Raw genomic sequence first — 14,155 nt, 5'->3', positions numbered from 1 at the left:
AAAGGAGGAAACGGCGTCTGGTGATGTCCATGAGTTCAAGACTTCAGGCAGTCATTGCCAACAAAGGGTTTTCATCCAAGTACTAGAAATGAACATTTTATTTACAATCATTTACTCTGTCCAATTACTTTTGGTCCCTTTAAAAACAGGGTGGCACATGTAAGGAGCTGAAAGTCCTAAACCCTTCATCCAATTTTAATGTGGATACCCTCAAATGAAAGCTGAAAGTCTGAACTTCAACTGCATCTGAATTGTTTTGTTTAAAGTGTGTGTGTGTGTCTAATATTCATGTAGTAATCCCCGGGAAATCTCTAACACCCTTTATACCATTTCTATCTGTAGCTGAATCACGTAAATAACCCCACAGCTCTTTCTTTATTAGAGAAGCATCCATTTGTAGTGTCACAGTGCCACAAATTTCTTCCGTGTGAAAAGTGGTCGCCGAGAAAATGGCCGCCTTCCTAAGTCTGCTCTCCTAAAAGCAGTAAAGCTGGTTTTGCCTCTGGTAACCGGCTCTGGTCACGTGACTACTGCACAGGCGGCGCTCAGCCTATTTTTGTCATTTTGTTATAAAGTTATTGAAGAAAAAAAAAAAGCAGATACCTGTCAAAGAGTGAAGTGCAGGAGAGCCGGGTGGTGAAGACGGAGGAGGCGCCGGGGCACCTGGAGCTACCTGTGGGCGGCGTGCTGGAGCAGTCACCGTAGTGTATGTATGGATGGCACAGGCCCGGGTTATGTATATGCGGCGCACCGGTGTGTCATGAGTACTAAGTGACAGACTCCGGTGCCGCTAGCCTGTGCTCAGGTGTGACGCCTGCTGCTGGCCATGTTCTGCTTATGTGTAGCTGTGTTTTAGCCTGACCAGTGCTGGTAGCTGTGACTCACACCTACACCTGCCCTTACACAGTGCAGATCTCCCCCCCCCCCCCCCCCCCACAGTGCAGATCTCCCCCCCCCCCCCCCACAGTGCAGATCTCCCCCCCCCCCCACAGTGCAGATCTCCCCCCCCCCCACAGTGCAGATCTCCCCCCCCCCCACAGTGCAGATCTCCCCCCCCCCCCACAGTGCAGATCTCCCCCCCCCCCACAGTGCAGATCTCCCCCCCCCCCCACAGTGCAGATCTCCCCCCCCCCCACAGTGCAGATCTCCCCCCCCCCCACAGTGCAGATCTCCCCCCCCCCACAGTGCAGATCTCCCCCCCCCCACAGTGCAGATCTCCCCCCCCCCACAGTGCAGATCTCCCCCCCCCCAGTGCAGATCTCCCCCCCCCCACAGTGCAGATCTCCCCCCCCCCACAGTGCAGATCTCCCCCCCCACACAGTGCAGATCTCCCCCCCCACACAGTGCAGATCTCCCCCCCCACACAGTGCAGATCTCCCCCCCCACACAGTGCAGATCTCCCCCCCCACACAGTGCAGATCTCCCCCCCCACACAGTGCAGATCTCCCCCCCCACACAGTGCAGATCTCCCCCCCCACACAGTGCAGATCTCCCCCCCCCACACAGTGCAGATCTCCCCCCCCCCACACAGTGCAGATCTCCCCCCCCCCCCACACAGTGCAGATCTCCCCCCCCCCACACAGTGCAGATCTCCCCCCCCCCCCACACAGTGCAGATCTCCCCCCCCCCCACACAGTGCAGATCTCCCCCCCCCCACACACAGTGCAGATCTCCCCCCCCCCACACACAGTGCAGATCTCCCCCCCCCCCACACAGTGCAGATCTCCCCCCCCCCCCCCACACAGTGCAGATCTCCCCCCCCCCCACACAGTGCAGATCTCCCCCCCCCCCCACACAGTGCAGATCTCCCCCCCCCCACACAGTGCAGATCTCCCCCCCCCACAGTGCAGATCTCCCCCCCCCCACAGTGCAGATCTCCCCCCCCCCACAGTGCAGATCTCCCCCCCCCCCACAGTGCAGATCTCCCCCCCCCCACAGTGCAGATCTCCCCCCCCCCACAGTGCAGATCTCCTCCTCCCCCCACACAGTGCAGATCTCCTCCTCCCCCCACACAGTGCAGATCTCCTCCTCCCCCCACACAGTGCAGATCTCCTCCTCCCCCCACACAGTGCAGATCTCCTCCTCCCCCCACACAGTGCAGATCTCCTCCTCCCCCCACACAGTGCAGATCTCCTCCTCCCCCCACACAGTGCAGATCTCCTCCTCCCCCCCACACAGTGCAGATCTCCTCCTCCCCCCCACACAGTGCAGATCTCCTCCTCCCCCCCACACAGTGCAGATCTCCTCCTCCCCCCCACACAGTGCAGATCTCCTCCTCCCCCCCACACAGTGCAGATCTCCTCCTCCCCCCCACACAGTGCAGATCTCCTCCTCCCCCCCACACAGTGCAGATCTCCTCCTCCCCCCCACACAGTGCAGATCTCCTCCTCCCCCCCACACAGTGCAGATCTCCTCCTCCCCCCCACACAGTGCAGATCTCCTCCTCCCCCCCCCACAGTGCAGATCTCCTCCTCCCCCCCCCACAGTGCAGATCTCCTCCTCCCCCCCCACAGTGCAGATCTCCTCCTCCCCCCCCACAGTGCAGATCTCCCCCCTCCCACAGTGCAGATCTCCCCACAGTGCAGATCTCCCCACAGTGATCCATCCCTGTCTACACATTGTGGTGCCTTGGAAAAACATCTCCTTTAATAAGAAAATACAAGTTTACTGCAGTGGGACCAGCAATATGTCAGCAGAAAAAGAAATCCTGATCCTGCTTAGTAGTGACTGAGAGATAAGGATGGCATCAGTATTCTAGAAGTTGTTGTATGAATATATGTATATTAATTAGGGTCAAGGCAATTAGCATTGGGGTTTTAATTGGGCTTTTTATATCCATATCTGGGAAATCCAATTAACATAACAGTAAACTTATCCAGAAAACTCCATATTAAAGGGATATTTCCCCAAAGCGCACGTTATCTCTTATCCATAGGATATGGGATACCTTACTGATCATTGGTGGTCCGATCACTGTGACTCACACCTCCAACCTCGCCCCCAGCAATCCGGAGATCGGAGCTCTGGAACTTGGAGAACCAGACAATGCAGTCCTGTCCCGATTGGAGCAGAAGTGCACACGCTTGGCCTCTGCTCCATCCATTGTGTAAGGGACTGGCGGAAATGGCTACGTGCTGTACCCGACAGTCCCGTACACAATAAATGGAGCGCAGGCTGTGCGTGTGCACTTCATTCAGGACAGGGCTGCAGAGCATTGTTCTCAGAGCCCAGATCTCAGGATTGCTGGGATTTTCTGTCATAACTGCTGATCATTGGGGGCTTTATCTTCTCCGGATAGGGATATTTTTATTTTGAGGTAATTCTCAAGTTCTTGAATGGGTAAATTTGAAAAGTGCTCGTAAAAACAGATAGTTTTCTTTTTTTTCAGTTTATTTCTCATTAAAAGTCCTCTTCAGTATGAAGGAAGGATAGATTTTTAATTCTTTTGTTTACTGCATGTTGCCTAGGCTACCAGCCACCTCTGCAGTCTATCAGTAGTGGCTAGCCTCCTAGCCAAGCTGTTTACTATAGAGCAGGAACCCGTGATGCAGTGCGCTCCTGAAAAGACATAATGCAATTAATTCTGCTCTTCATATTTTAGTGTAGACCCAGCTTCCAGCAGCCGGGTGGCTTGTAGATTTGTTTTTGCTATTGGAGGTGGTGCTGCCTATTTGGCTGAGCGCTCCTTCCATCAGCCTAAGGGTAGGTTCACACACATTTTTGGTCCAAATGCTGTCCATGAAATAACGGAAAGCACGCAGACCAATGATATTCAATAGAAGGAGTGCAGATGAGCGGTTTTACGATTTTACGATTTTTTTTTTTTCTGACTGGATCTGTGTGTGAAAAAAAAATTGCAGCTTGCACTAGTCTTTAAGTCAACAAGGTGAGACTCATGAAATCAAGTCTATGGGTGCGCAAAAAAAAAAATCTGATACCATACAGAAACACATTATTGTATCAGGTTTTTACAAATACACTGTAATTCTGTAACAGTAAGCTGTAAATAGTTCTGTAAATGGTTAATAGATACTGCTGTGAAAAAAAAAAATTAATTGTATACAGACTGCACACAGATAACAAGTGAGAAAAAAAAAGTTTTCTGGCTGAAACTAGTGGGGTGTTTTTTTTTTTTTATTAATATTCTCGTGTGAACTTAGCCTAAGGCCTTTTTCAGACGTCAGTGTGTCCGGTATGCATGTACCAGAGACACTTGCACAAGTAGACCCATTCAAGTGAATGGGTCTGTGCACATATCAGTGTGTTTCCACAGACTGTGGGCAAAATACACTGACATGTCCGTTTTTAACAGCAGCACGGGCCACAAAATGTCCCGCACACTGATGACACACATATGACATCCATGTGTCATTTGTGTGACACGTACCAGTGCCTGAAAATCAGCAGTACTGTTAGCGCTGTTCCCCGGCGCTGGGTGCTGAAGTCCGCCCTCATCATTATCCCCTGCTCGCACTGTGATCAGCGTTAGCAGGGGAGAATGTTGAGAGTTGAATTCAACTGATAACAGCGAGAGCAGGCGGTGGCTGATAGGACTACTACTCTTATCAGCCTACACCTGCAGCCACTAATAACAGTGAGAGCAGGCGGTGGCTGATGGGAGTAATCATCAGCTGCCGCCTGCGCTATAATTAAATGAAAAATTTGGCGTGGGTTCCCCAGTATTTTTGACAACCAGGCAGAACTCACAGTTGGGGGCTGCAACCCTCAGCTGTCAGCGTTTGCAAGGTTGGTTATCAAGAATAGAGAGGTCCCCATGAATTTAATTCTTTAAATAAATAATTTAAAAAAAGTATGAGGTCCCTCCATTTTTTACAGTCAGCCTTGCTAAAGCAGACAGCTGGGGGCTGGTAGTCTCAGGCTGGTAAAGGGCCATGGCTATTAACACCCCCAGCCTAAAAATAGCAGCCCGCAGCCGCCCAGAAAAGGCACATCAATTCTGGCACTTTGCCTTTACTATTCCCACTTCCTCTGTGGCGATGGCAAGTGGGGTAATATTTGTGGGTTTGATGTCACTTTTGTATTGTCAGGTGACATCAAGCCCACGAATTAGTAATGGAGAGTGGCCTATAAGACACCTACCCATTACTAATCCTACAGTTGTATGGTAAATAAACACGCAGCCAGAAAAAGGTCTTTTATTTGAAATAAAAACAAAGCACACTTTTCCATTTTCATTTAAAAATAACAAACAGTTATACTCATCTAACTCCTAATTTCACTGAATCCCTCGTCTACTGTAATAAAACAAAAAACAACAATATCCATCACCTATCCGTTGTTCTGTTCCATGCCTTAATTCATGTTTGGGGATTATTAGTTTTCAACCTGGACGGTGCCAAGATGCCACCGTCCAGGCTGAGAACCACTGGTGAATGAGCTGACCTGCGGTGACGTCATCGAGGTTACCGCAAGTCACTGAGGCTACTACTCCCATCAGCCTACACCTGTTGCCACTAATAACAATGAGAATAGGCAGCAACTGATTGGAGTATTCATCAACAGTCGTCTGCTATAAATAAATAAAAAATCCAGTATGGGTTTCCCTGTATTTTTGATAACCAGCCAGGCAAAACTGACAACTGTGGCCTGCAACCTTCAACTGTCAGTGTTAGCAAGACTGGTTATCAAGAATAAAAGGGTCCCCACACTGTTTTTTTGTTTTTTAATTATTTAAATAAATAATAATAAAAAAAAACATTGTGGGGTCCCCCCATTTTTGACAATCAGCCTTGGTAAAGCAGACAGCTGGGGGCTGGTATTCTCAGGCTGGTAAGCTGTTGCTATTGATTCCCCCACCACCCCCAGCCTAAAAATAGCCAGCAGTTGGCCAGAAGAGGCACATCAATTCTGGTGCTTTGCCCTGCTCTTCCCACTTGCCCAGTGGCGATGGCAAGTGGGGTAATATTTGTGGGGTTGATGTCACCTTTGTATTGTCCGGTGACATCAATCCCATGGCTTAGTAATGAACAGTCGTTTATACAACGCCTACCCATTACCAATAGTTATATTGTAAATAAAGACACAGCAAGTATAAAGTAATTTATTTGAAAACAAAACACACTTTTCCATTTTTATTTAAAAATAACAATCACAGTTATACTCTCCTAACAGCCTTGTCTCCTGTAATAAAACAAACAAAAAAAAATATTCCTCCCCTGTTCGTCGTTCTTTCCCACGCCGTAATCCATGTCCGGAGAAAAATAGTTTTCAACGTGGACAGTACCAAGATGCGACCATCCAGGCTGAGAACCACTGATAAATGAGCTGCTGCAAGTTCAGCATCAGTGACTAGCGGTGACATCATCGAGGTTACCTCGGGTCACTGAGGCTGTGTTCCCAGCCTGGCTGAACTGCGATGACCTCAGCACTGCGAGGAAAAAGTCACTGAGTTCACCTCAGATCTTTGACAGCTGTCTGCTTTAGCAAGGCTGGTTGTCAAAAATGGGGGGATCCCACACCAGTTTTTTTTTTTAAAGAGAATCTGTCACCACTGGGACACTTTTCATCTATTACTATGGGAATACAGGTAATTGAAATGTTTATCTAGTCTTACCTGTATGCCTCATAGTTCCTGTCTACATGTGGAGAAATCATAGACTTTTATTTCATTATACCAATGATTTCTTTCAGGCTCCAGGGTATGCGGTGCCTGGAAGAAATCCCTGTCTCCGCTCTATCACCTTCCCCCCTCTCATGCGCATCACACTGAGCTGTGACATGCAGTTGTGACTCTGGAATCCCATGCAGATGCTCTGCACTCGTTTGAAAATCTGTACCTTTTCCTTTTTGTGGTCCATGTATGCAGCATTCTTGCGTGCTGGCACCTGCAAGGGCAAGTTTGAAGAGTGCCAGCATTGGTGCATCTTATAGATGCGCCATTTCTGGGGCGGCTGAGAGCTGATGTTTTAAGTCTCGGAGGAAGCCAATATTCATTGCCCCTTTCTAGGCAGTTAAGATCAGCTCACAGCTGTCTGCTTGGCGTTTGCTGGTTAGATTTTATAGAGGGACCCTATGTCAATTTTTTTCTGTGGTCCCCCTGTAAACTAGCCATTAAAGGCTAAACAAATAGCTGGGAGCTGATATTAATAGCCTGGGAACCTTTATGGCTATTGGGTCCTTCCCAGAATATTAACAGCAGCCTTCGACTTTCCCTCTACTGGTTATGGGAAAAAAAATGGGTTTTTTTCATAAAAATTAGCAGGTATCTCAGTGCACTCTGATTTCTGGCAGTTGCTGTTTGGTTATAGCCTATGTAGGTTAATTCTGTTAAAACTCCTACATAGGTGTGTGTGTGTGTGTTTAACTCTTTTCTTACTGGTTTAATAATGAGGCTATCTGGCCTCTACATTACGAAACTTAATGCTTGGTATCAGGGACAGCTGCTGACACCAAGCCCTAATCCCATTACCATGACGCCACTGCATCAGAATGAAAAAAGAAGGTATTGAACCAAGAAATTGCATCACAAAACATTTTTTTTTTTTTAAATATCTTTATTTGGCTCTTAAAAGCATTCATTGCTGTACAAAACCGCAAGTGTAAAAAAAAAAAAAATACATGTACAGTAAGCTACACAAGCACTGTACTAATTATATAGGTCACTGACATATTTATATGTATTCTATGTGTATAGGAAAGACTAGAAGCAATGGGATGAAACTGAATGGGAGGAGACACAGATTAGATATTAAAAAAAACTTTTTGACAGTTAGAGTGATCAATGAGTGGAACAGGCTGCCACGAGAAGTTGTGAGTTCTCCTTCAATGGAAGTCTTCAAACAGAGGCTGGACAGACATCTGACTGGGATGATTTAGCGAATCCTGCTTTGAGCAGGGGGTTGGACCAGATGGCCCAGGAGGTCCCTTCCAACTCTACGATTCTATGATTCTATATCCAATTCTGTTGGATAACGCTGTAATTTTACTGTATGAGGCAGATGAATTGCCAGTTTTTCATAGGACACAGAGGATACCACGCCTTTATTTTACCGAAAGGAATTTATTCATTAAAAAAAAAACATGTTCACACAAAGCACTGATTATATATCTCACTCACATGTTTATGTAGCTACTATATAATCGTCTTATTCTGTCTGACTGTATGTAACGGAAATCCCGCGTCGCTGACGGGTCGCGGCTGGCCGCGACCAATCAGCGATAGGCGCAGTCCAGCCGCGAATCCCACGTCGCTGATTGGTCGCGCCCAGCCGGCCGCGACCAATCAGCGATGCGGGATTTCCGTTACAAACAGAGAGACAGACAGAATCGTGTAGAACGCAGTTGTAGGAATGAGGCCCACACAGGAACAACTGTAATGTGGACGCATCCGTGATGCGGTACTGCGCACTCCCGTGTATGAGACCGGCGTGTCATCCGCTGTGGGAAGTCTTGCGATATGCCGCCTGCTCTCGCGGTGAGTTAGGCAGCGGCTGTAGTTACCTGGCAACGCACTGACTCCAACAACCGAGCAGCGCAGCTATGGAGGGAGACAGAGACAACTTCTACCTGGACCGTATCCTGCATTCTGTGAGGGGGACGACAACCGGTTTGTGGACGCGGGGGGCAGAGACAGGGGAGGGGGCGGCACAGGGGGACTGTGGGGAGAGGCGGCTGTCACTGCAGCGCCGGCGTATGGGACACGTTATGAGGCTATCTGTGCCTGGCCGGTGTGGCCGCCCCGTGCTGCCCTGTGTGCCCTGCCCTGTGTGCCCTATCCTATATGATGTATTCTGCCCTGTGTGTGTGTGTATGGAAGCAGTGGAGAATTATCTAAAACTAGATGGTGGCCCGATTCTAATTCATCGGGTATTCTAGAATATGTATGTAGTTTCACAGGAAGACTGCACCTGTTGCAGTCCGGCCGCGAATCCCGCGTTGCTGATTGGTCACGTCCGGCCGATCAGCGACAGGTGCAGTCCAGCCGCGAATTGGCGTGGAATTCGAACAATGCACGCCACCCCTACCTTTGGGAGATCTGCGGCAAGGACTGCGGTTGCTGCGGGTCATCTGCCGCACAGAGGTCAGCGGCGACGCAGCTGGGAGATGATTGGCGACCAATCAGCGATAGGTGCAGTCCGCCCGCGAAACTACATACATATTCTAGAATACCCGATGCGTTAGAATCAGGCCAACATCTAGTCTAATATAAGTGTGTGGGTGTGTGTACTTCCTTGGAAAACTATGTGTAAATGACATAGAGAATAGAGTTAAGCGAATATGTTCGTAATCGGTCGCCAAATCTGAATTTAGCATGATGATCGATTCCGAACATATTCATTCATTTCTACTCCGATTGACGTTCGGCTGTTTTCGGCGACTATTGCAAAAACAATATTCGCCACCGTTTGTAATCGGAATTGATCTATGTAAAAGCTCATGTTAAAATCGCATTGCAATCGGGTCACATTCGCATGTAAATCGGATGCTAGGTGTTAAAATCGGATTGTACTAGCATGAAAATCGTACAACTCTTGCATGACTCTCATCAGACTTTTCTGGACTGAAATCGGACCTTTTTTTTTTTTTTTTTAAACTGTGATGGGTACGAGCCCTTAAGTAGTAAAAGGGCTTGCCTTGGAGAGATGTCCATTTGCGGCAGTCACATTATTTGAGTGACACCAAAAACAGTACATTATGCCTCACTATGCATCTGCATTCCTCTGGTGCAGCCAAGGACAGTCTCCAGTGCCTCACTGTGCATGTGTAGTGGAGCAAGGTGTACTGTGTCCAGCTTCCTCTACTCTATGCCCATACCACTCTGCGGATTCACTTTTTGACTTCAACCAAGTAACACATAAATCCTTTAATTACCTAATGCTGAAATATCTAGTTTTGGAATGGTCATGTTTACTGTACAATGCTAAAACCTGGCTACATAACTTGCTGCTAACTTGCTGTTGGTTTGGTGGCCACAAACCTATCACACGCACTCTCTTTAGAACTCCTATGGATTGCACGTTGCTTGATGCAGCCGTGACGTGATGGCAAGTTTTTTGTTGGGAAAGTCAAGTGCTAAAAGAAGTCGCCTATATCTTGAATTAAACATGTGTGAAAAAGATAAAGAACTGAATTGATAAACTTTTTTTTTTTACAATTTATTTCTATTTAAAGGTGATCTTCGGCAATGTCGGTCTTTCGCTCGGGTGTGCTGGTCTTAACATCTCCTCTCTCTGCCTTGTCCATGAGATTGGCCCCAATTCTTGCCTCTGCTGCCAAAATTGTCCAGGATACCTTGTACATCCACCTGCAACCTGGACTTCTCCTGACCGGTTCTTCTCAACCCACTTCTACCTATATCCCAGCAACACATGAAGTCTGCTGCCTCATATCCAAGGTGTATTCCGATGCTGATCTCCATAGGAATCTGGATGTTCGTGTGTTGTTAACCAATATTAAAAATCAAAGCAACTGCCAGCAGACTCTTTCCTCTGTCCAGAACCTCTCTCACCCTCCGGAGGTGGTCCTCACAGACTTCCAGACCATTGATGGTGGGCAGTACAACCCAGCTAAGCAGCAGCTAGAACGATATGCGGCTAACTGTTACAGTTGTAATCCTCACCTCGTATCAGTATTACTGTATCCAGAGTATGGACTAGAAAGTGATATTATTAATGTTAAGGAAGCAGAAGAAGAAGGAAGTCCTCTGCAGAGTCACAGCGATGTCGTAGTTGGAGGCACTTTCGATCGACTACATAATGCCCATAAAATCCTATTGAGTGTTTGTTGTCTGCTGTCAGAAAGGCGTCTTCTCATCGGTGTGGCTGACAGAGAACTGTTGGATAGTGAGTAGCCTTTTTGAGAGGCCTTTACTCTCATATGGCCTCCACAACCTGACATGTCCAAGCCTTAGTGCTTTCGATTTGTGTTCTTTGATACAACTTGTATGATAGAGAGAGATATATATATATATATTATTTTTTTTTTTTTCAGATAAGGTACTGAAGGAACTTATAGAGCCATATGAGACAAGAGTAGAAAAATTGTCGCAATTCCTGGTGGATGTGAAGCCTTCTCTTGGATATGACATAGTGCCGATATCTGATCCTTATGGTCCTTCAATCACTGATCCAGAACTGAGATGTATTGTTGTCAGCGAAGAGACCCAACGAGGAGGACTGTCAGTGAATAAGAGACGTCTGGAAAATGTAATCATTAAGACTTTTACAATTATTTTAACTTGTTACCGTTAAAGGGGTTGTCCACCCTTTTTTATTTTTCAACTCGCTTGATACAGGAAAGATACATATCTTTGTACAGTGATAGCCAGTAGATAGAAGAATATTTAGAATTGAGAGTCGTCAGATTCATCACAACACAGAACTAGATCTATGAACTGTTCCAATATTTATGTTTCTCCCTCTCCCATAATGACAATTCTACTTCACGTCACTTGTCTTATCTATTGCGTTATTTCTGTGCTGTGTTGTGTATAAATATGTGATTCTTCAGATTTTGTATTAGTCTATGCCTGATGAAGAGACCTGAGTAGTCTCGAAAGCTTGCAATGTGTTACCATCTTTTCAGTTAGCCATTAAAAGGTATCAGCCACTGAGGACAACTCGCTTGAAGCATGCACTAAAACCATTTACTTATTGCACACCACTGACCCTATCTTTTGCAGAATCTAATGGGGAGCAGGGTCAGTTGTGACATCGCCTACTGTCATTGGTGGATCCTGTACTATCAGATGTGTATAGAGGTGTTACCTGTCAGTCTGATCCAGCCTCTGCTGATTAGGAGCCTGCTGTAAACGCTTCCTGAAAGGACTGGATGTAGGAGTTTAATAAAGCCCCATTGGCCAGTGTCAAAATTGCAAAATTGATGATTTTATTTTTTAGTAAACATCATGATGTGAAGAAAAAAGCATTGCCAATATTTTCATAAAGAATGGATGGAGCACACAGACCTGATTTATGGACTGTTTCTGATGATAGATTCCCTTTAAGGTTTCCACATTACCTTAATCATGTATTCTACGGTATACACCTGTCTTGTGTTATTCAGGGGCTTGATGAATTGACCATCCATGAGATTCAGCTAATAACAGATCCTAAACATTCTGAAAATGAAGAGGAGAAAATCAGCTCTTCAAGCTTCAGGAATCGTCTATTGGGAGCCTTGCTGAAGACCCCCGCTGTAAGAAACCTCTTTTCATTTCATTTATTTTTGGTGTGTTTTTTTTTTTTTTTTTTTTTTAAACATGTCCTTTAACCCCTTAGTGACCGAGCCAATTTTTACAATTCTGACTACTGTCAGTTTATGATGTTATAGCTCTGGTAGGCTTCAACAGATTCCACTGATTCGGTGTTTGTTTTTTTCGTGACTTACAGTGCCTTGTGAAAGTATTCGGCCCCCTGGAACTTTTCAACCTTTTCCCACATATCATGCTTCAAACATAAAGATACCAAATGTAAATCTTTGGTGAAAAATCAACAACAAGTGGGACACAATTGTGAAGTTGAACAAAATTTATTGGTTATTTTAAATTTTTGTGGAAATTCAAAAACTGAAAAGTGGGGCGTGTAATATTATTCAGCCCCTTTAACTTAATACTTTGTTGCGCCACCTTTTGCTGCGATTACAGCTGCAAGTCGTTTGGGGTATGTCCCTATCAGTTTTTTACATCGAGAGACTGAAATTCTTGCCTATTCTTTCTTGGCAAACAGCTCGAGCTCAGTGAGGTTTGATGGAGATCGTTTGTGAACAGCAGTTTTTAGCTCTTACCACAGATTCTCGATTGGATTCAGGTCTGGACTTTGACTTGGCCATTCTAACACCTGGATACGTTTATTTGTGAACCATTCCATTGTAGATTTTGCTTTGTTTGGGATTATTGTCTTGTTGGAAGACAAATCTCCGTCCCAGTCTCAGGTTTTTTTTCAGACTCCAACAGGTTTTCTTCAAGAATGGTCCTGTATTTGGCTTCATCCATCTTCCCATCAATTTTAACCATCTTCCCTGTCCCTGCTGAAGAAAAGCAGGCCCAAACCATGATGCTGCCACCACCATGTTTGACAGTGGGGATGGTGTGTTCAGGGTGATGAGCTGTGTTGCCTTTACGCCAAACATATCGTTTGGAATTGTTGCCAAAAAGTTTGATTTTGGTTTCATCTGACCAAAGCAACCTTCTTGCACGTTTGGTGTCTCCCAGGTGGCTTGTTGCAAACTTTAAACAACACTTTTTATGGATATCTTTGAGAAATGGCTTTCTTATTGCCACTCTTCCATAAAGGCCCGATTTGTGCAGTGTACGACTGATTGTTGTCCTATGGACAGACTATCCCACCTCAGCTGTAGATCTCTGCAGTTCATCTACAGTGATCATGGGCCTCTTGGCTGCATCTCTGATCAGTCTTCTCCATGTTTGAGATGAAAGTTTAGAGGGACGGCCGGGTCTTGGTAGATTTGCAGTGGTATGATACTCCTTCCATTTCAATATGATCGCTGGCACAGTGCTCCTTGGGATGTTTAATGTTTTGGAAATCATTTTGTATCCAAATCCGGCTTTAAACTTCTCCACAACAGTATCACAGACCTGCCTGTTGTGTTCCTTGGCCTTCATGATGCTCTCTGTGCTTCAAACAGAACCCTGAGACTATCACAGAGCAGGTGCATTTATACGGAGACTTGATTACACACAGGTGGATTATATTTATCATCATTAGTCATTTAGGACACATTGGATCATTCAGAGATCCACAGTAAACTTCTGGAGTGAGTTTGCTGCACTGAAAGTAAAGGGGCCGAATAATATTGCACACCCCACTTTTTAGTTATTGAATTTCCAAAAAAATTAAAATAACTAATAAATCTCGTTCAACTTCACAATTGTGTCCCACTTGTTGATTCTTCGCCAAAAATTTACATTTGGTATCTTATGTTTGAAGCATGATATGTGGGAAAAGGTTGAAAAGTTCCAGGGGGCCGAATACTTTCGCAAGACACTGTATTGTACTTCATGTTAGTGGTAAAATGTCTTTAATGTGATTTGCTTTTATTTATTAATTTTTTTATGATAAAAAAAACAAATTTTACAAATTTTGCAATTTTAATTTTTGTGCGTTTAAGGCTGGGGTCAGACAGGCGAGAAACTCTCTGCCGGGACTCGGGAGAAGAGCATGCGGCTGCATAGAAA

The 14,155-nt window shown here is 45.9% G+C and overlaps 1 protein-coding gene across 2 annotated transcripts in view; it reads left to right on the top strand.

The window, feature by feature from the left end:
- The first annotated feature begins 504 nt into the window (after positions 1–504).
- Positions 505–14,155, top strand: part of COASY (Coenzyme A synthase) — a 33,888-nt gene continuing 20,237 nt past the window's right edge. The window contains exons 1-4 of one of the 2 annotated variants that reach the window (XM_073572326.1): positions 505–706; positions 10,132–10,802; positions 10,951–11,165; positions 12,025–12,156. In XM_073572326.1, coding sequence (XP_073428427.1) covers positions 10,145–10,802; positions 10,951–11,165; positions 12,025–12,156 — 1,005 coding nt within the window. In that variant the 5' untranslated portion in view covers positions 505–706; positions 10,132–10,144. The remainder of the gene's footprint in view (positions 707–10,131; positions 10,803–10,950; positions 11,166–12,024; positions 12,157–14,155) is intronic. The other variant, XM_073572325.1, reaches the window with a different exon arrangement.

The sequence above is a fragment of the Dendrobates tinctorius genome, unplaced genomic scaffold (genome assembly GCF_039654945.1).
Source record: "Dendrobates tinctorius isolate UK_male_01 unplaced genomic scaffold, ASM3965494v1 ptg000032l, whole genome shotgun sequence".
In the NCBI taxonomy this organism is placed as follows: Eukaryota; Metazoa; Chordata; class Amphibia; order Anura; family Dendrobatidae; genus Dendrobates; species Dendrobates tinctorius.
Note: the sequence above shows the minus strand (reverse complement) of the source record. Positions and strands in the feature narration are given on the sequence as shown.